Genomic DNA, 22,840 nt, shown 5'->3' on the forward strand with positions numbered 1-22,840 from the left:
AACTTATTAAGAACAAAAAAGGAGGCGATAAATAGAAATTTACTTCTTATGAAGTGGTAAACACAGTTTGTAACAACTATTGAAAACAAATTCTTAGTCATTCGACTTCAGGCTGCCAGCATTAAAACAATAAGTAAGTAAATAAATACATAAATAAATAAGTAGGGCTTTGGTGCTCAGAAGCAGAAAAACACTTGAAATGTATGCTTATCAAAGGGCATAGCATGCTGCTCTTTATACTCAGTGACTGATTCAGTTTAGGTTTTGGCAAAGGCCCAGCTAGAGTGTGAATATAAATAGATGGCACAGCCCCAGAACAAATAAAAATGAAAAAGCTGCTTAAGCAGCCCTCTTTACTAAGCAAGAAGGCTACTGTTACTTGGTTATATTTGGCATACTGGTAAAGAAAAATGCTCACTATGTTAAGCAATGGTAAAAATACATTTTCTGTACACACTCTTTGGAGGTCAAAGGAAGACCCCCAGACAAGGCCTGCTAGCTGTGTAGTGGCAGCAGGTTTCCATCCAGTCAGTCCTAATAAACAGATGATTTGTGCTTTTAATTCCATTTCATTTTCATTAAAAATGTGCTTACTTTTTCTACACTCCTTAAATCATGGGCACTATGCATTTTGCTTTCCATGATGATATGGAATAAATGCGCCAACTTTTAGGACATTTTGATAACAGATTGTTAAGGACATTCATTCCTTTAAAATAGCTTCTAAAAGGTTGATTACATGAATGGAGTGCAGAAGTAAATGGCAGTGTTTGTTCTGTAAATTATCAGTCTTAGCTATAGTTGTGCGTTTTAAATTGGCAGAGTTTGTAAAGCAAAAAAGTACACTGGAATGAAAGTCTACTTTTGTATTGAAAAGACAAGGTGCCAATTAAAAATCCATTCATTATCTTAATTCTGTTGCTCCATTACAGCGTACGATGCTGGTTACCTGAAAGTTATTAGATAAGGCTAAGAATTAACAATGAATTTCGGTACCAGACTCTTGCTTCCAAGTGGCTAATGGTTTTTGTACTAAGGAGGTGGCAAACTGTATCTGCTCATCCATTTCTTAAGATACTCGGCCCAATTTAGATTCATGGGGGCCAGAGAGTAACCTGGCAATATTCGGTGGAGGGTTGGAAACAGAAGTCATAGGACATACTCACAACACCACACACCATCACTCACACTGGGCCGATTTACCATTGCCAGTTAACTTAACCTGCGCCTCCTTACTGACATGGGAACAAACCACACCCAGGAAAAGGATGACAAGCAGACAGAGATTACCTTGGGATTTGAAATTACAACTCTTAAACTGCAGGACAGCTTTGCTCTCCTCTGTACCACCACTTTAATCCTTAATGTAATTTAAATTTTATATTTCTACTGTTAACACACACACACAGTTCATTTTCATAGTTCAGGAGGGTTTACTGGACATTCAGACATTACTAAGTTCAGAACACAGAATTTTAAGAAAACAAACATATGTGTACATTTTTTGCAACATTTATTTTTGTTCTGTGTTTCTTAAAATAGAATTTTGGATCTCTCTTTGATTATGTAATTTGCTCCATTCATTAAAAAGTCATTTGTTTCAGCTACCAGTCATCTAATCATTCAAGTAGTGTAGCAAGCTTTGAAAATAATCGAATGTTTCTGTAATTTGTGCTTTAACTTACTTTATACTCATGTCATGGATTTTTGTTCTTTAGGCACAAAAATACAGTTGACATATACATACTGTATATAATATATGTAGAGCATATATGGTGTAACATGGTTTAATGTAAGTCTGCGTCAGCATTCATGTGGAAGAGGGAAAAAAAAAGGTTAAAGGTTATCTCCTGTCAGAAAAGCAAAGAAGGTAAGAGACAAAATATTTCAGCTGTATAACCTTTACACACCTGATTTCCACCTCAGTGTGGTAATAACCTTTGACTTCTTCCTCTCTCTTGATCTCTCTCTCTCTTTATATATATATATATATATATATATATATATATATATATATATATATATATATACACACACACAAGCTCTGTCACCTAGCTTTGCCCAAGAAGTTCCCTTATGAACTGGGCACTTGGTTATGGTGCTGAGGGTTAATTGGATGTATCCGACGTAATTATGTGTACAATATTGATTGTTCTTCTCTCCCCAGGGCTAATATTATTAGTGTCCTGGAGCTCCATATTCTTGAACAAGCGACACACAATTCCTCATCAGTAAAACATTCCTACTGTAGATCAGTTCTTGCTTTTCCTAGTGTCTTAGCTTTTCTTGATGGTCACATTAACACAAACACAATCCTAGAGGAAACTAGATTCTCTTCAATTCATGCAGGTAGGTAGTAAGAATAATTGGAATTTTGGGTCTAATTATTATTTCACCCTGCAGCAGATATTGTAAAAAAGGTAGCTTCAGTCAGATTTGAGTGTAACTCTTTGATGTGTAATCAGTAGGGTTACAGACTTTGGCAGGGTTTAAAAGCAATCAAAAGCAATATACGCTGATTGTGGTTTCCTTTAAGTTATTACGCTTGTATTGCATACAGCATTTATCTTTACAGGCTGCACATTTACATGTCTCATGTAATGAACTAAATGTTTTAAGCACTGTGTAGATAAGAACTGGTGGAAAAAGATATTGTGAACTACAGTGCTCTGTCCTTGGGGGACACCCCTTTATTGACCTGTGCACACGTTTAAACTGATCCAGGCATGCTGCCACTCTTGGCTTGTATTGTGCCCAGCTTGAGGTGGGTGGCTAGTATTCTGTACCAGCAGTTCTTTGTTTCTGCTTTGCAAACCAGATGCAGTGACACATCTAACCTGCAAAGGGGACAACTTAGTTGTCTACCATGTTAAATGTATTTTACCTTCATGTCGCTCCCCTCAACCCACTTTACTTTGAAGTTTATGTTTATGCATATACAGTAAGAGTGCTCTGCAGTCCAATCCAGCTTCAATTTGTATTTTATTCTGCATCATGAAGAGTAAGATGGAACCGACAGAATATAGAGTGCTGTATGTATCCAAAGAGGCTACTTGCTGACAACGTCATCTTCAGTTTTGCCTAATTATTCTTTGTTCACTACACATCTCATTTTCCATTCAGCTCGGCCCTCGTGGGTTTTTCCTGTGCAGGGGAGCTGCCGTTCTCCACCTGCCGCCAGTCCCATTTCTCTAAACGATTACAGCTTCGGCTTGTACAGTGATGCTGTTCTGTTTGTGATGTTAATGTGCATGAACTGCATACACAATTTCTGCGCAAGATAACCGTTGACTTGAATAAAAAACACACTGCTAAGATTATCTTGCTCAGTACAGCTTTATTACCAACAAATATTGAGAAATGGAAAAAAAAAAAAAAAAAAAACGCAAATTGGCTAATTTTCTTTTGACTGATATATGGAGACACCATAATATTAATATTTTGGTATTAAACTTGAGTTTACAGTAGATGCTGCATGAAACAAAAGCACTATTTAAACTGCACCAGCAGAGTATAGGCTGTAAAACACAGTCCTCAGTAGAAACTTTAAGCCACAAGAAATAAAATAAGATGTTGCTGCAAATTGCATGGACATAGATGTTCTTAAATTTGTTCTAACTGTAAGATCAGTAGCAAGAAATGTGTCCATTTTAAATTTGTTGAACATGTAATGCAAAGTTAAGAAACAGTTACCTCACCATGGCTCCATGTTTTGATTCATTGTAACTGATGCTCATCACCCCTTCCAGTCAGTCCTGTCATTGGATGATAAGCCATCTGGAGTCAATGGGGGAGCCGGCGGAATTCAAAGCAGACAAGTGTGTTGCATATTTTCCTGTCATTGCTAAAGTGAACAAAGACTTTTGTTGTAATTAAGTTCTACTTTCTTCATCTGTTTGCTTTTGACAACTTGAACCAAATAACAAACTACTGTAAGTGCGGTTTTCTAGTGCTTGTGTATCCTTAAATTATTCATTCAGGGGTTAAGAGATGGATTGTGGCCTTTTCAGCAAAAGGTTACAATAAATAAAGGCATTTCTCAGGAATCGTGTTCATCTATTGGATGCAGTTAGTTTTTACCACTTGTCCAAATCAAGCAAAAATGGACTTGTAGGGAAGGTAGGCTCTTGTTTACTGTCATTCCTAAACAGACTAACTATACTTCAGATGTAGAAAAGGGCAGCCTTATCCAAAAAAAAAAATCTAGTTTTATATTACTTCATATCTGCTTTGCATAAATACAAGAGAGATAAAATGAAAAGTCAAAAACTGATTTAGAATTCAACATATATATAACTAGCCATGTGTGCCCAACTACGTTGCACTTGTTAAAGTTGTCTGTGAAGGGCTCCCTGTTTAAATGCGGCTGCCAGTTGTGAACTGGGCCCTTCGTCGCACAGCATTATGATTTTTTATAAGGGAAACAAAATTACAAAAGAAAACCCTTGGACAGTGATTCGATAGGAACGGCCTACTTGGAATCACTGTCCGAATAGTAATTATGTGGTGGTGTAGGAGCATTTCTGCTTCTGTCCATTCACAGTCTGTCTCGTTTTCACGACGCTATCGTTTCTTCTCATGATGTCTTCTCAACCTTTCTCCAATCTCGCAGGTTGCTTTGTGGAAATCTAAAGAGTAAGGCAATATACACGAAGCAATGGTTATAAAAAGGGGACACATAGGTATCCAGGCTCTTTAAAGCATAAATAGGGATCACTTCACTGACATGTGAGCAAGCCACGGTACAACTGTGAGACTCGCCAGCTACAACGTAACAATAATAATTTCCGGAACGCGCTGTTACGTTGTCATTCATTTTACCCACTGTCTTTCTTTCATCCATATGTTACGTAGGCACGTACCTTTTATCTTCGGCAATTTCATTCTCTAACCAGGCCTCAGGAGCTAACCAGCGTAACACTGTCCACCACCCCTTTCATTATTCCGGCACATTGTTGACATCCGTGAGTAACATCAACGCACTAAACTGGAAGGTGGTCTACAAATGCGTGGAATTCGCAGACAAACAAAGATCAAGATGTAAATGAAAATCTCTTAATTTAAACCACAACAATTTCTTTAGTTTGAATGTCTGTGTTTTGAGGTGTGACTGGCGTACTACAGTCTTGAGTGGTATAAGCCTGGAGGAGATTCTTAATGCAATGCCTATGTCTTAGCTGTCTCTCTACTGCCATCTAGTGCTTCTTCTTCTAATTCATTCGCGGACAAACAAAGATCAAGATCCAAATGAAGATTATATATAGAGATTATCTAATTTAAATTATGTGCACGATAAGTAGTGATCTATTGCAGATAAACCCTTCATGTGTCATTCCAGGCACTCTTGTGATGAAAATTAGTTTATATAACTTTATGAGTGTTCCTCAGCCACTTATTTAGCACCATCTTTCGGTTTTGATATATGTTGGGGAAAATGTCAGTTGTCAGTACATTAAGTACACTAACCAGAATAAAGCTGTCACTGTTTGAGTTCCTAGTGTTTGTGACTAATTGCTGATTTTTCACCCTGTGTGTTAAAACTATGTTCTACATTCTTGAAAAAAAATCTGCCATTGTTTTACTGAGCCATACTCGGTGGCATACTCAGACAAGTATGGTGAGTTGTAACATTTTTTTCATAGATGCACCACTGCATCCAAAGCCTTGTTTTCAAATCAAGCTCTTTTAGGACTGCCAAAGCACATTTATAATGGTAAATTTCGCTTAATACACTGTTATATATAGTACATGTACGTGGGACGTTCAAAAAGTTTCTGCACTTTTATATTTTCATTGGAAACTATGAAGATGGGAGGAATAGTAGTAACTGGGCATTAAAAAGTTGGTACGACTCTGGGAAAATTGAATCGCAAATGAAGGTGACAATGTGGAAAAGTGATTTAATTTGTTTTTGAAATTCTTAATAAATAAGAGTTATAAAAAGTGCTGAAAGTTTTGGAACGTCCTTTAAATTATATGTGATATACATTTCTCTTCATATTCTGCAATGTTTTGGCAGTAACAAACTGCAGTGACTGCAGCTGTCATGAGCTGTGGATGTAAGAACGAGTGCTGGAGACATCGATATCGATATCTCTGATCCTGATTCAGGTACAACGGATCACAACAGCAGTGCTCTGGGATGTTGAGCGGAAGCTGGCAAATTCCCAATGCTTTCTTTTCTGGTCAAATCACATAACTGTCCCTGCTATGTCTGTATCCATTGGGATGTTGTCACAGCAGGACGGTCTCAATTTCACACAGACCGTTGGCATTCTCATTTTTATAAAAATGTTATGAATACTTCAGAGATCCAGTCAGGACCCACAGCTGACGGGTCAGTAAGGCATTTACGCAGAAAGTTAAAGGATAGTCATTGCTAGAGCAACATTTGATATTAACTCAGAATACAAAAAGGTAAATTAAAATGTGGATGGCTTTGCAATGCAGTTACTTTATATTATGTTACACAAGTGTAAATATTTTTTTCTATTTAAGAAGAATATTTTATTTAAATGAAAAAGAAAACGATTACAAAATGTATGTTGAAGCTTGTTTATTTTGCAGTGCTTCGATTTATGAACGTCTAATAAGAAGTTCATGTTTTAGGTTCCTAAATGGTCCCATTTACTTCCTTTAACACTAAACATGTAGAACGTTTCTTTTTTTAAAAAAAAAAAAAGTCCTATTTTTAATTACAGTATGAATTGTATTGTGGGCTAAGTATATTGTCTTAGGCCTATTGTGTACACGTGTACCACCTTCGTCTTCTCACACTTGATGGTGCCTGATCTCAGGGACTTGGAAATTCACCATTTGCTCTATTTTTTCTAATATTCTTTTGTTTTATACATTGTGTAGTTACAAATAACTAAAGAATAATTATTTCAGGAGTATTAAAACGAGCAAATCTCAAGTCTTCTGGACTAGTGGGTAATGTGAAAGGCTTAAAGTCAGTTTAGTGTTTGGTGTAGAGCTGTAGGGAATCACCCACAGGTGCTGCTTGTTCCTGTCAACATTTATCTTGACATTGTAGTTAGTTATTTCTTCATAACAGAAGATGGAACAAAGCAATCACTTGCGGCCCTCCTGCTAGTGTGAAATCTGAAAGAGTAATCCAATCGGATTAGGAGGCTATTGAATGCAGATGCGTAGCGTTTGTGACACCCCCTGACTTTGCCATGCTTCATTGCAGAATGGTTAGATGATAAAACGTGTATTTCCTGTTATCCCAGGCTGTTGAATTTTCGTATATTAAGTGCATGATGAATCTCTGCAGAGAGAGAACAGAGCAGCAATAATGGAAAGACTCTGATTTGTGTTTTCTCTGTGGCTTAGCTGCAGGGCTTTTGTTTGTACAGGTGTTGGCTTACCAGTATGCTCCATTATTTTGTTGGATTTACAATATTTGTGAAAGGAACAGAGCTCAGCTGGTATACCAGAACGAGCCTCTTTTTCCTTTACTACACAATACACCATTGATTTTTAATAACAAGGGATGTATGCTGTGCCTTTCAGATAAAAATCAAATGCTGGATTACATGCTGAACACAAAGGTGTTTGGCAGAATCACACAAAACAGTTTAAAGCAGAACTGACAGCAAATTGGAAGTCATGTAAGGTTTAGAAAATGGCTTTGGAAAATAAATATTTGAGAAATAAATTAATAAATAAATGACTAGCCAAGATGGCTTTTCCACTGTTGCCACACAGGTAAAGAAAACTTCCTGCCATTGACCCTGCTTCACATACGGGCAAACTGTGCCAACTGTAAAGCAAAGCGTTCCAGTTGTTTGTGACTATAATGCATTTTAAACACTCTAAAATTAGCAAGGATGAGTGGAGTATGAACAGAAAATGCACATTATTTTTTAACCTAAATGCACTGACGGCTTCAAAGATCTTCTGCAGTTTCTTAATATTCCAGGGATCTCCCCCTGCCTGGTTTAGTAAAAGCTGCATTGACTGGCCTTGTTAGAATTTCTTAATATGAGTAGAAAGCACAAAAGTTTATCGAATGCATTTTCAATTACAAGGTGTCCTTATTTTATGGAAGTAACAAAGATATGATTTATCTGTGTTGATGTCTTTTTACAAATATGTAAGCATACTACAGTGTGATCACTACCAATTGGAACTTTTATGTAAATATTTTAAAAATAACGATAACATTAATGTTCCTTTTATCTATGTGATCTCATGTTTCTCATACTAACATGTTTGACTCAGGAATTTTAACTCCGTAACCTTCTGTATCGGACAAGTCTCAGCTTCTCTTTCCTTTGTTTTACAAGGAGTAAACCACGCATTCACAAACTCACTACATGGGTGGATTTAAGAATATTTTGGACCCCATTGATGTGAATATTCACTTTTCTGTAGTGAAGCATTAAACTTTCTTTTTGCTCTAATTTCCACTATTTATATTGACTAATGATTGATCGCAGAAGTAATTGGTGCACAGAAGAATACATCTAGTGACGGAGAACTGTGTTTATGTAGGTAGATGAACTTCTTTCAGTAAGCATTAAAATAAAATCAAAAGTCCGCTTTTTTTCCCCTCCTGTCCCTGGATGGTTTAGTTGTACATGTGGCTTACAACTGCAGAGCCCTCGGTTCACATTCCTGGGCCTACATGGAGTTTCCGCGTTCTTCTTATGTTTGAGTAGCTTTTCTCTGGGCTGTCTGATTTCCTTCTCTTGAATTTCAGTGATGTTCAAGTCTTTTGCCAAGTGTACATAGTCCAATGAATTAGTTACTTGCACAGTCTGCAGGACTTCAAGGCCAAAAGACTGGCCAGACGCCACTGGGCATTCTATTTAGCATTAAAGTTCTTACAGTAAGCATTTCCTTATTGTTTTTTAAATGTTGTCCTGGAGGATTTGGTGCAGTTGGTTTCATCGATAGCAGGAGTATCCACTATCATTTGAACATCACAGGCGGCTGCGCAGTACTTTGGTCAGGTGGTGGTGGCACAGCTAGAAAATTTGAGATTAATAATGACTGCAAGTCCATGATGTATTTATGTATATATAGGCTGGGGATGTAGGGGGCAGGCACTCCAAAATATAGGATCATGCAAGATTATTGAAAGTTTTATATGCCATTACTAATATGTTAAAATGACTTCTGAGGGGCGCGGGTAACCAATGTAATGACGCGAATAGTGGTGAGATGTGCTCAGATTTTGTTTTCCTGGTTAAGACTCTTTCTACTGCATTCTGTGTTAGCTGAAACCAATTAATGTCTTTCTTAGGTAATCCTGTTTGGTGTACATTGCAGTAATCTAGTCGACTAAAAATGAATACATCTACAATTTCATGCATTAAATGCAACTCCCATATCAGCATGTTATACAGCCATTGCGTGTGGACTTCACTATGCACATCTGTACACTAGTGAGCATAGACTGAGACATCCCAGAGCCTAAAACTCAGTTTCTGGGAATTAAGGCCTTTCACCCTCTTTTGAGTGTATAAAATTGTTAATGGATCCAGGGAATCCAGAAAAATCTCTGTTCATGAAGGTCTAAATTGAAAACTGATACTGAACGCCATCTATCCTTCAGATGACACTGCATTCAAAAAAGACACATTTTGTGAGTTGTTGTTTTGAGAATGCCACACTGTAAGTGTCTTTCAAGCTGTAACATCTTTTTAAAAATCCCGTCAAATTCCCTCTAATTTTTGTTAACGAGCCATCATAACCTTTTGTACAGGACTGAAACTTCTCAGCCTCTGTATTTTAAAATAAAGTCTTACTTTGTAAACAGCAAAAAATCAGGTTACTCTAAATCTTTGTCTGTCTGATATACGGTGGTTTCTTTCATGTCTGCCTAATATAGCGCCTTTTATTTCCCTCCTCCACTCATGTTTTTCTGAACAATTTTCCACAGCTTTTTGCAGTTCTATAAAGGTTTGTAGTACAAACCGTTAGGCTCAAACTTACCCGAGCACCTTAAGAGCTCACTGTTTTTTTAGTTGTAATAAATTTAAAACAGCTTTTAGATGCCCCAGTATGAACAGCTCATTTTGACAGGAAAACTTGTAGTGGAAACAAGGCCACAAAAGCAATGAAGCCTTAGGGTGGGCCTCCTGTATAGGCCTCCTGTATTACTGACTGGGTGCTGCGTCTTCATGTGCTGTCATCGGTATTTCACCAAAAGACTCGTCTGCTGAGGTGGTGTGTGGTGAGCGCGCAGACTCCCATCTGTTCACTGTTGCTGTCCTCAACATAGCAGTTTAAGGATAATAAAAGGAATCTCATTCTAATTCAGTCAAAGATGTCCTATTTTTAACATAAGCATTTTTTTTTCAGCATCTGCTCCTGGTTTCAAATCACTTTTGCATTTCCCACCCCCATGGCAGTTGCCCCCACCCTCATCTTCCTTCCAAAGTGTTTACCTAATTTCAGATTTTGAAAAGCTAGTAAATACAGTGTTGTTGAAAAAAAAATGTAACTTAAATTATGTCTGTATATTAAAAAGTTTTTTGTATTTTTTTTTTACATTTCTGTAACATTTTACAGTAGGAAAACTGCAGATTTCTCGTTCAAGCAATTCAAATTACTTCTAAAACATCAGAATCCACCAGAAATAATACATGAAGTTAATTTCCTTAAATAGTAAATCTCTTAATCTAGCCTGCCTGCTCTGCGGGTGTCTCCTAACCAGGAAATCATTAACTGCTCCTGCTGGGTGGGATTCCAACCTTCTGAAATAGAAGTGGCCACACAAGTGAAATCTGTTGGTTGGACTTTGTTGAAATTGCCTTTTCTTTTCTGATTCTTTTTGCACATGCCCCCTGTCTACAGTCAGTTGTTGCTTCTTTAGCCTCATGGATAGTTTTTACTGGTTTCGTGATTAATCCTTTACAGACAATTTTGTGGATCCAGGGACTCCGGCTTAATGTTTGTCCAATCCATTCTGTGGAGTTTGTCTGAGTCTTCTGTTTTCTTTAAATTCAAGCCCCTGACTTAGTGTAAATGGTTGTGTGTGTGTGTGTGCTGTGTGATTGACTTCTATCCTGGTGTTACTGAGTAGGCCCTGGCTGTGCACAGCCCTGTATTGGTATAAGTGTATTACAGAAGTGAATAGGTGCAATTTGTTCGATTCTTGCTATCATGAGAAAAGGCTGTATGATAACAAGAATCATGCACTAAGGTCCTCAGTATATGACGCTAAATAATCCATTCTAGATGTTCTGCGTTAAGCAATGGACAGTTTTACGTTCTCAGTATATTTGAATTTGGTGTTTAGTCAAGGCCAATATGGAGGCACAGTGGTTTTACGGACATTGATTCAGTTAGTGGCTACTGTCAGGGTGATTTTTGCACATTGTTTGTGTCCTCCTGTGCTTTTACAGATACACCGGTCTCTTCCCATATCTTAAAAAAAGAAAGGAAAAAAAAAGCAAGTGTAATTTCTTGGCTGTTATTGTGCTATTTAAAGAACTGGTGGGCCGTTCAGTGCTGATTTCTGCCTTGGTTCCAATGATCTTGTGTGTAGGTAGGGCCCTTCTCCCTATACTCCATAATCGTAACATCGTAAACACTGTATATGGTCTGAGAACACACCAGAATGACTAGTAAGGAATAAAATTTAAAAGGGGCCATGGTATGATGTGTTGGTATAAAAGAGCCCCCTCTTCCACCTCCATCCGTAAGTAACCAAACTTGACAAACTTTTGCCGAATGATTTGTTTGCTGAAAGTCCTCAATGTTATTATGTTAGAGACAGGATGTGGAACATTGTTCATAATGATGCTTAGTTTTGGTTTAATTCTCTCCTTTACTATAATCTTCACTGGGTCCAGTGTGTATCCCATAACTGAGCATGCCCTTTTAATTAGCTTCTTGATTCAGTGGACCTCTCTTGATGTGCTGTTACTAGCCCAGCACACTACAGCATAGAAAATCACACTGGACAGGACACCACAGGCCCCTCCATCTGTATATCTGAGTTTAACCCTTAACAGGAATCGCTGGATGATTCTGAAGGCACTGAGGAAATCAAAAAAACATAATCGTCACAGTGCTGCCAGCTTTATCCAGGTGATAATAAGCCTTGTGAAGCAGATAGATAGTGTCCTCCACTGCAGTCTTTGTAGATGGGCAAACTGCATTGGATCCAGGTGGTGTGCCACAAAAGTACTCGTAACATCCAGGGCCAGCCTGGACTGTAGTTCCAAACTATTGCAGTTCTGCAGCTTTTCAAACAGGGTTTGATGCATTATGTTATGTTATATTAGTGTAAGGTTTTATTTCCTTCCACTGTGTTCAATTCAGCATGTCTCCTTTCATTTAAAGTGCATTGGCTTGTGTTTTTCTGCTAGTTGTGTAAAGCAGTTCACTGCGTAAGGTTATATAGCTCAGTAGATTTTGCTATTTGTGTTTAATACTGGTTTTGATCCGGATGCTTTATGAAATGAAACATGTGTAAGATCATTTATGTCTTAACAATTCTGAGAGATTCTGCTGAATAATGAGTTAAATGGTACTCTTAGTATTTAAAATATTCTTTATTGTATCTTAGACGTCTGTTGCACTCAACACCTTCACACAATTGATTTCTGGTTGCACCTTAAGATCTAAGATTCAAGCAGTAGATTTGTGCCAAAATTATGAATTTCTCTCTTTCTGCCTGTCTGCTTTTACCTAGTGGCATATTCAAAAGTCACCTTAAACGTCACTGTTCAGCAGTTGTTATATAAACCTCATTAATATCACTAAGCTTTTAGGTTTTGTTTTTTATTTTCTTTTTTGTGTAGAACACTTTATTCTTGAGCAGGAAAATTCAAACACCTAGAGTTTGCTTTCCATTGATGTAAATTAAAGAAATGATCACGTACTGTCATTCAAACGATTTTAAGGTGCAAGTCCCCATTTTAAAAATTTAGCAGAGATTCTTTGACACTTGTGATAAAACCAGCTTGTGGAGTTGGACTTAGAACAGGGGGTTTTAAACTTTTTAATCTGAGGATTTGAATAAAAAAATGGAAACCATACTGGGACCCAAGAAAAGGATTATTGCCATGATGAGAACAGAGCCACACATAGACAAATAGCAGTGGACATTAAAGGTAAACATTTTTGTCTTCCATTCAAGCATATTTCTCATATGATTATTAGTAAAACACAAATATGGACACCAAATATTTAGTTAATAAAACAATAATTATTCAAAATAAGCTTCTAAGGCATATCACTGCCAAGCTACAAGCTTAGTATATGGTGGGTATCAGAAGTTTTAAAAGCATAGTAACTTAGTGAATTAACTTGGTCACTTAACTCACAATTCAGAAATAATTAAACAATAGGGTTTATTTTCCTTGCCACAAACATCTTTTTTTTTTTTTTAAATAATTCATTTTAAATGAGCACCACAATTAACAGTACACTTTCCTAAATGACCTTATAAATTGTTTGGCATATCCCAGTTTTCATTTAGCCATTCAATAAACTAAGTAAAAGAAAAAAAAAAACGTTTTGCACTATTTCTATCTTATTTGGATTATAGTATACATTTTGTTGAAGAATTTGACACACATTACAGTCAGAAATGTTTAATGTGACATTAACATCATGGGAAATGCCGAAGATTTCATGCTACAGACTCCCTAACCCTTTTGGATTTTTTTGTTGTGTGTTTACAGTTCTCAGTGTTCCAACAAGCTTGTCCTTCACATTACCAGCACTGTATATTGAAATGTCCAACTTTAAAATAGTGTTATGAGAAGGAATTCTTCCTCACAGAAGTAAATGAAACTTAAAGTATAAGTTTGGTACTTTTCAAGTCAAAAGTCGTTCCTTCACAAGCATACTATATATGCAATTGCCACACTAAATTATGTTCTAAAGTTAAGTGTTTTCTGTACACTTGCCTTCACTGGTGCTTTACAATGGAGGTTCATAGTCCACTACCTGAAAATTAAAGCTTAAAAACTTACAGATGAAGTAGCAAAAGTTTCACTATAAGAAAACATGCCTTCTGTGTTTCCAACACACATTTGTAACAACAAAAGGGATCTGGAAATGCTCACTTTTATCACATATTCCTGGTACTATTTTTCTCATGGTAAGGATATGTTTTCTGTTCACTTGTGTGAGTTCACTCATAAATACGCAAGTAAATCAAAACAAAACCACAAAACATGTGGTGCAAAGTGTTTGCTATGATTTGTTTTTTTTAGAGGAAACCAAGTTCTGTGGGGAAAGCATGTGGTGTAATTGTCCCCAAAAAGGACTTGTAAAAACTGTTTTTACAGATTGTGTGTAATTATAAGACACAGATCAATACTTAACTGTCTTGGATGTATTTGGTAATTTTTACGCTTTTATTTTCCAGTGATGCCCCATTAGCCTCCATTGTGAAACGACAGTGTTGGCAATATATTTTTTTAAATTTATAGAAAACACTTAACTTTAGGACACAATTTAGTGTGGCAAATGCATATATACTATGTTTGTGAATAAATAAATTCTACCTGAAAAATATCAAACTTATCCTTGAATACAAAGTTTTCTTTGTATTAAAGATTTAGATTCATTGTATGCCATATCAGTGAACACAGCATGGCTCTAGAAAATGCATTTAGTACAACAACTCATCACTATATATACACCCCACCTTATATACTTACTCTCTCAAACACTATGAAAATCATCCCATTATCGTGCTGTACTTGTTATTTTCATTTTATGATTCCAGTGTGACTTCCATCCCATCACCATCCCATAAGCTTGTCTGCGTTATTCCCACCTCTCATCCTCTTTTTATACATATCTTTATTGTCAGTTCTCTCAATTTGATTGTTTCACCGGTTGTTTGTAAGAGGGATATTGGTGTCATGGGGAATATTTATTGTACTTCTGTACTATGAAAGGAAATATCTGTGTGGCATCAATAATGTTATTTATAAACTGTGCCCCAGATTGCATACCACCACAATAAATTGTATGCTTAATAAGGTACGTTTTAAAACCAATTGCAGAATTTGTGCTTTTACAAACTCAGTTAATTTTACTACAAAATCATGTGGCAGCACAAGCACATCAGTGACAAACCATAGCTTGAGAAATTCTGCCTTAGACTGCGCTATATGATTACATTTCTTCGTACAATATATTAAATATACAAAATTTATAAAAAAAAAAGAAGCAATTTCAGTCCAGCAAATTGCTAAAATGTCCCAGATTTCAATCCAAGTAGATTTTAAAGGCTGCCACGCCATTAACTGTAACTTTGTTTTTTTCCTGTGATTGATATGCCCAAATAGGATTTCACACGGATAGCTTTATCAGTCCTGATGTTTGTTTATTTTTATTATTATTATTATTATTTTTTATAGGCAGAAGAGATCTTACGGCGAGAACTTGAAAAGAAAGAGACGCCTACACTGTATTGTCTTCTGGGAGATGTTCTTCGAGAGCATGAATATTATGATAAAGCTTGGGAGCTGTCCAAACACCGCAGCGCTCGCTCTCAGCGCTCCAAAGGACTTCTTCATCTTCGCAGAAAGGAGTTTTCACAGTGCATAGAATGTTTTGAGCGGTCTGTGAAAATCAACACACTGCAGGTACTGAAGTCATGGTTAGTGCACATACATTTTGGAATATTGCAAGATTTAGGGATTGTATCTGTTAAACAGTTCATTTTATTGGACTGGCCAGTTCTGAAAGGTCAGTATGAAGTACAAGTTGATTTTTCAGCTATCCTAATGTATTGGTTTTGATAGCATGTGACTGGCAATTTAGCAGCCTGTTTCTCAAACTTAGACTAGATTTAAATCAGTAGAGAATGACACACATTCTCTATTTATTTAATAACTGGGGGTCAGGGTCAGTTTTGGAAGGAGCTGCTATTCATTCATTGTGATTAGTAACATTGGTCCTTCCATGTATCAAAAGTACATGCGACAGTGTTGAGACTTCTTCATTGCATCTTCTAAACTGAAAAGTCAATGTTTTGAAGTACAGCTGTTACCATGCAAGGGTGTCTGCATTTGTAGCCATTTGACACAATTAACATACCAGCAGTGGCTAAATGATGGACCTGGAGATTGAGTAGTAGAACACAAGAACATTTATTCTGCTGACTTAACTTCACGGGGGAAAAAAGTAATTTTTCAGTTCTGTGTAACATTACAGTGTTTACAAAACTATTAAAACCTTGCATCCTGGGTAAATTAGCATTTTAATACAAATATAATAATATGAATCATGTTTTGGTACTGAATGTTTTCTATTACTGTTTCTAAGTGTTGAACCATGTATACTCCACCGAGGCTTTCAGTAGGATCAGATATCACAAAACATCTTGCAAAAATAACAAAATGTAAGTTATTCCCACATATAAGCAGCTCTAAGAATGGCAATCATTCAGGTCGTGCAAATTATGCTACCATACAACATGTCCTCTTATAGACATACTGATAGTCCAAAGCAGTTTTTTTTTTTTAAATGAGGAGTGCTCTATGTAATAATATAAAAAGTGGAATGCAATGAATAAACTGCCTTTTAGAGCAAACACCCATTGCCTCATCCTCCATTAAATTAGGAATTATCGATTTGCAAGCTACTACATACAAGTAGATGTGACTGTCTAAAGATGTGAAAGTTGATTAGTGTTATCAGAAGGCAGCAAGAGTATGGGAAAGGGAAAGTCTCATCCATCACAAATCAAAACTACAACAGGCTAATTCACCTAACACCCCAGTGGTCTTCCCTAATCTGCTTTAATGTTTGATGCCTTTGATCCAGAGAATGAAGGCGTAAATAAGAGGAGTCAAAGGCAGTGTTGACATGGAGCCTAGCATTCTATTAGTAATAAGTCTAAGAGCTTATTCACGATGTACAAAGCCCAGACTAAGGCAGATGCAGATTCAACTTCAATTGAAATCTCGGGGATTGTTGAAAGTGTTGATAATCCATTCAGTAAGGCTGATCTGAATCTTTCTAGAATAGAAATGTTACTTTTAAAGCATGCATCCATTTACAGTGCGTGTGCCTCACAATAAAGTAGGTATTATAGAGAGATATGGCCCTCCAGACTGCAATTGTGCTGCTTTGAACGGTCTTTGGCCTCAAACATTAGATTTCTGCCACTGAAAGAAATATGGCTTTATTTTACAAAAATATTGCATTATTTTGCAATAATTACTCCGTTATTTCACAAAAGTATTGTGTTTTTTGTTAAAGACATAACTCCTGCTGCTTGTAACATCATACCTGCAGCGTACTTCAGCTGTCTAGTGACGGCTATTGACCAGAGAGATTAAGTATGCATGTAGCCTGCAATTAAATGACAAGAGCAGAGCAGATGTTACATGCTTACCTACCTTTAGTTTTAGTCAGGCTAAAGTTTAGGAAGTTTAGTACAGATATTTTAACTTAGAGTAGTTTAGAAATAAGCAAATACATTATTAATGTGTAGGTTCCTGACTAGATTGCACATAACACAGTCTTTTCTGATTGGTTGTGTTTAAACCCTGCAAAGAACTATGCACCACATTTGCTTTTTGCTTCGCATGCTCAGTGCTGCTGTGTTAATCACTGACTCCGTGTGATCCTAAACTGGGCAGATTAAATACACCCTCTGCACATGTAGGTTTAAATGTATACCTATAGTATCTTTTCAGCCTTGTCACTTGATTGAGTTCTATTGATGCTTTGACGGTAACCTTCTTTTGTTATTGGTGTAAAGGAGACAATTGCTATTAACTGAAACAAACCTGCCTTGTGAGATGCTTCCCCATCTTCATCCTCCTTTTAATGATCCCCAAGAGTATTACTTTGTGCTGACTTTGTCTAGTTTTTCGAGAATACTGTAAATGATAATAATTTCTAAGATTTACAGCACATTTGTTCTTTTAAAATGATATCGGATTGCTCAGTACAGCATTTTAATTAGTAAGTGTAATTTTGATATGTAAACAAATTTCATAATAACTCATGTTCTCTTGACAACAGTTCATTTAGCGTCTTTGTTCAGATTGACAAATTTGCTCTGGTTCTAACTGTAGCCAGAATAATTTTTCCTGGAGAATGTCAAAAGAAGAAATTCTGATTAGGCCATTTCTCCTGCTTACTCGAAATTAATTGGGTGGGGGGGGGTACCTCGCATTATAATCAGAATAACAACACCCTACACATATTTTACAATCTCAGTTGCTTAGTAAGCGTTCTGATTTTTCGTGTTCCACGATGTTCCATATTTTTACGTAAACTGCTATAACACCACAACTGTTGCTTCTTCTGAAGTGCTCACTTTAAAACCTGTAAAGAGTCAAGTCCTCTATAATTCACAAAGAAAAGTTACTGAGCACTGTGTTCTCACACTGACCTGTTCTCCCGCAGGTTATTCATCTTCTTTTTATTGTAGTGGAAATGTTTGTAACCCTTTGACCTCTTTGAGGGTCAGGTCTTGGAAGATCATTAAACGATTAAAGACGGGTTGAGCCCTGACAGGAATTCCTGGTCTCTAACTTAATCCAACACCGTGGGAGTCAGCCTTCTGCTGATGCTCCAGTGGGATGTCCTGGAGAGCAATTAAGTGGCACAAGGGCTGGGGGAGGAGTGACAAGTGGGCGTAGGCATTGTGTTTTGACTGATGAATTTAACTTCCCACATCAGGTCAGAATCACTGCAGTCAGTCTTTGTTGGGAAAAAGGGAAACATGCTGTGTTTGTTTTCTTAATGACTCATAAAGGGCAACAAGGCTCTGGAATGCCAGTAGCATAAAGCTTTGTGCTGAATCTGTTCAGGGCTCTGGTAACAAGTCATTTGAATTGAGCAGAAAATGAAAGGAGTTGTGTCAAGTCACACATACAGGCCGTGTTTTTTTTTTTCCCTTAACCTTTCATTGCTTTCACTCGGATAGATAAGTGCATTATTGAAGAGAGAGAACAGAATACATTAATCTCTTCACATTTTATTGTTATAATTTTGTAGGTCACCTATTTAACTTATTTGATTTTTAAATTAAGAAGACTTTTAAGTATCCTATTTTTGCTGAAAATTAGTTGAAGTGCCCAGAGTTGCCCTGGTATATTTGTACAGCGGTTAAGGTAAGTATGTGTTTTTCAAATGTTGGCCTTTTTGTCATCACTGGTGGAATTACAAGGTCCTCTCTGTCATTTACATTACCTCTTTATCAAGGTCTCTTCTCTCACGAGTCTGCGTGTGTTTCGATTCCATAACTCTTTTCTGGGTTGAACCCATGAATGCTACTGCTTTGTACCTTATGGTTTTTTGTGGCTTCATGCATAGTACCACATTAATTAATGGTGTGGCTTTTTGAATATTTGAATTATTGTTAGGCCGTAGGCTGAGATCAAACAAATTTCCAGGACAACAACAACAAAATTTATTTATATAGCACATTTTCATACAAACAGTAGCTCAAAGTGCTTTACATATTAAACCAGATAATACCAGATAATATTTACCCTTGAGTTTCTAAGGAGGCTAGCGAGTATAGATATAAACCCTTGACACATGTTTTTAGGAAGTCACTGTATACTGGGGAAATTCCGAAGGACTGAAAAATGGCAAATATTATCCTGTTATATAAAAAGGATGATGGGGTGGATCCAAGCAACTGTAGGCCAGTGAGCTTAACATGCCTCACATGAAAATCAATGGAAGGAATTACTAAGGATAAAATTTAGGAACACGTGGCAAGTACAGAAGTTTTACTGAAAAGTCAGCACGGGTTCAGATAATGGAGGTTGTGTTTTACTAACATGCTGGAATTCTATGAGGAAGCAACAAAAGGATATGATCAAAGTGGAGCTTATGATATTATTTATCTGGACTTTCGGAAAGCATTTGATAAGGTGCCACATGAGAGGTTGGGCATCAAACTAAAAGTGGTGGGAGTTCAGGGTAATGTTTTTAGATGGGTGCAAAATTTTTTGAAACACAGAAAGCAGAAGGTGATGGTGTGAAGAACCTCATAAGAATTGGCTGATGTTAAAAGTGGTGTTCCACAAGGGTCAGTGCTAGGGCCGCTGCTATTTTTAATATACATAAATAAGTTGGATAGGAATATAAGTAACACACTAGTTCATTTTGCAGATGATACCAAGACAGGTGGATTGGCAGATAATCTGGAATCCGTTAAATCATTGTACAGGGTCCCATACAGCATACAGGCTTGGGCAGATTTGTGGCACATGAAGTTTAATGTACGTAAATATAAAGTATTAGATGTAGAAAGTAAAAATGTGTGGTTTGAATACACAATGGGAGGTCTGAAAATCGTGAATACACCTTATGAGTAGGATTTAGGAGTCGTAGTGTACTCTACGCTATCAACTACCCAACAATGTTCAGAAACCATTAAGAAGGCTAACAGAATGTCAGGTTATATAACCCCTTGATGTGTGGAGTACAAGTCGCTGGAGGTTCTGCTCAAGATTTATAACACACTGGTGAGGCCTCATCTGGAGTCCTGTGTGCAGTTTGGGTCTCCAGGCTACAAAAAGGACATAGCAGCACAAGAGAAGGTCCAGAGAAACAACTAGGCTGATACAGGGGATGAATTATGAGGAAAAATTAAAAGAGCTGAGCCTATACAGTCTATGCAAAAGAAGATTAAGAAGGTGACATGATTGAAGTGTTTAACATTATGAAAGGAATTAGTACAGTGGATCAAGACTGTTATTTTAAAATGAGTTCACAAAGAACACAGGGAACACAGTTGGAAACTTGTTAAGGATAAATTTCACACAAACATTAGGAAGTTTTTATTCACTCAAAGAACCGCAGACACTTGGAATAAGCTACCAGATAGCGTGGTAGACAGTGATGTGTGGAATGTGTTTCTGTCTTATACAGTTTGTTTGAAATACATTTTTGAAATCTGCTCTTTCATTTTGAATATCCCTGTATTTTAAGTTGAACCAACGGCAACCTACCTCCAAATGTAGTGAAAATTGGTTCTTCTGACAAGTTGGGTTCTGAGGGTTCAGATGAGGTTCTTAGTGTGCAAAACAGATAAATATCATCAAACTAAGTCAAAAATGCATTCACATTTATTTTCTAAGCTGGCACCTTCATCTAAGGTGACTTGTCACATTTGCAATACACTTGGTTCCATTGCTTTTGTTTTTCCAGTTGGAACACATGCAGGTGAAGTGACTTGCTCACGGTCACACAGTGTCAATAGTGAGACTTGAATCCACAACATCAGGGTTTGAAGTCCAACGTCTAAACCACTGCACCACACTTTATTAATAAAGCATTGATTTCAAGTCTCTTTTAATGTAGGCATTCTGAAGCAAATAACGGGTGAAATATTGATGAATGTGCTGAAGACACCTAAGTTAACATCATTCTGTGATATCATACTGTATATATTCTTTATGTTACTTTAGGTATTTAGAAAAATATTAATTGCATAAGCTTTCTTTTTTAATTTGTTTAGGTATACCATGTTTAAGAAATGTAAATCTTAAAGGGCAAACCAAACAGTATTTAATAAGACATTCAGAAATGTGCAGTCACTTTATGTGTCTACTGGATACAAGAAGAAATCACATAACGTCAAGTTCATTTTATGTTCACTTATTTTTCAAATTGTTAAACTGTGCTGAATTGACTTGTCCATGATGCCCCACACATATTCTGTGTGTCCTTGAATTGTGTAGTTCTCTAGCGTACTTTAAAACCATGTTTTGGTTAGTGTTTATGACATGTGATTAATTTCTTCCTATAGAATTCTTGTTTATATAATGACTAGAGTTCCCAGGGTCTCTTCATTTCACACCACTTCAGTTTGGTTTCTTGAGAAGAAGCGTACATCAGTCTCTGTCATTTTAACTCCTAGTTGTTTCTGAACAAACACCAATCACTCCGTGTAGCTTGCACAGATGTCTAAACTGTCTGACAACCCAGTGCAACTCAACGCCCCCCGGCTTTGTGATGGACGTAATCTGGCACGCAGTGACCGATCAGAGTGAAATTCTAACTTTACATCTGAATGAGCCCTTCAGCTGATCTCAGCTTTAGTGTTTTTTGCTCTGAGAGGTGTATAGATCTCCTCAGTCGATTTCAATTTCAAGGAGTTCAAATATAATTAGCTAGTGGCTCAGACATATCATAAAGGCATTATCTGTCACAGCTAGTTATTGCATTTCTGATTTGTTATTTTACAAAAATGTTTTTTCACCGCTTGCTGTGTAGGAGCCTTGTATTTTTGTAACAGACAAATCATTCATGATGCGCCCTTTGACAGCGATTACTTCACATCAAACCTTTAAGCAGCTACACTTTTGACCTCTTCTTTTGGCTTATAGTGTGCAAGTACAAATGAGCTACCCAGCCACCATGTTGCCTTTTTAGTCTTATCTTTTGTAAGCTGATATGCCTGCATTTAGTCTGTTTTTGTCTTGCTTGATTATTTGTCTAATTTAAAAAAAAACCTTAATGCCATAAATTTAATATTTCCCCGATTAAAGGCTATTTTTGGGTATTTTTTTTATTATTTTAATTATTTAATGTTCACCAACCCACTACAGCTGAGAAAATAAGCTGGCAGGTATTTGTATCCCTAATTAGGGCAAATACAAAAGCTAGGACTCAGTTTTCACCTGTTTCTGCCAATCAGGTGCTGGCACAGGTTTAATTAGACTTGAGTGCCCAGTTTACTTATAGCAGAGCTTTGTGTTAATCTTCAATGAGCACACCAGTTTGCATTTGAAATTTGAATTTTACATGTAAAGACGCTAACACACAAACTGTTAAATAATTGTATTGCTTTTACAACCTGCACATGTGAACTAGCAAGATGCTGTTGTCCCTTTGATGACAATTCAATAATCTAGACTGAGTCTGTTTG

General features: G+C 36.8%; 1 protein-coding gene across 1 annotated transcript in view; it reads left to right on the forward strand.

Annotated features, from left to right (window-relative positions):
* The window catches only part of ttc27 (tetratricopeptide repeat domain 27), a 267,145-nt gene that overhangs the window by 201,993 nt on the left and 42,312 nt on the right, over positions 1-22,840 (forward strand). The window contains exon 13 of the mRNA XM_039739065.1: positions 15,348-15,575. Within this exon, the coding sequence (XP_039594999.1) occupies positions 15,348-15,575 (228 nt within the window). The remainder of the gene's footprint in view (positions 1-15,347; positions 15,576-22,840) is intronic.

The sequence above is a fragment of the Polypterus senegalus genome, chromosome 16 (assembly GCF_016835505.1).
Source record: "Polypterus senegalus isolate Bchr_013 chromosome 16, ASM1683550v1, whole genome shotgun sequence".
Lineage (NCBI taxonomy): Eukaryota > Metazoa > Chordata > Cladistia > Polypteriformes > Polypteridae > Polypterus > Polypterus senegalus.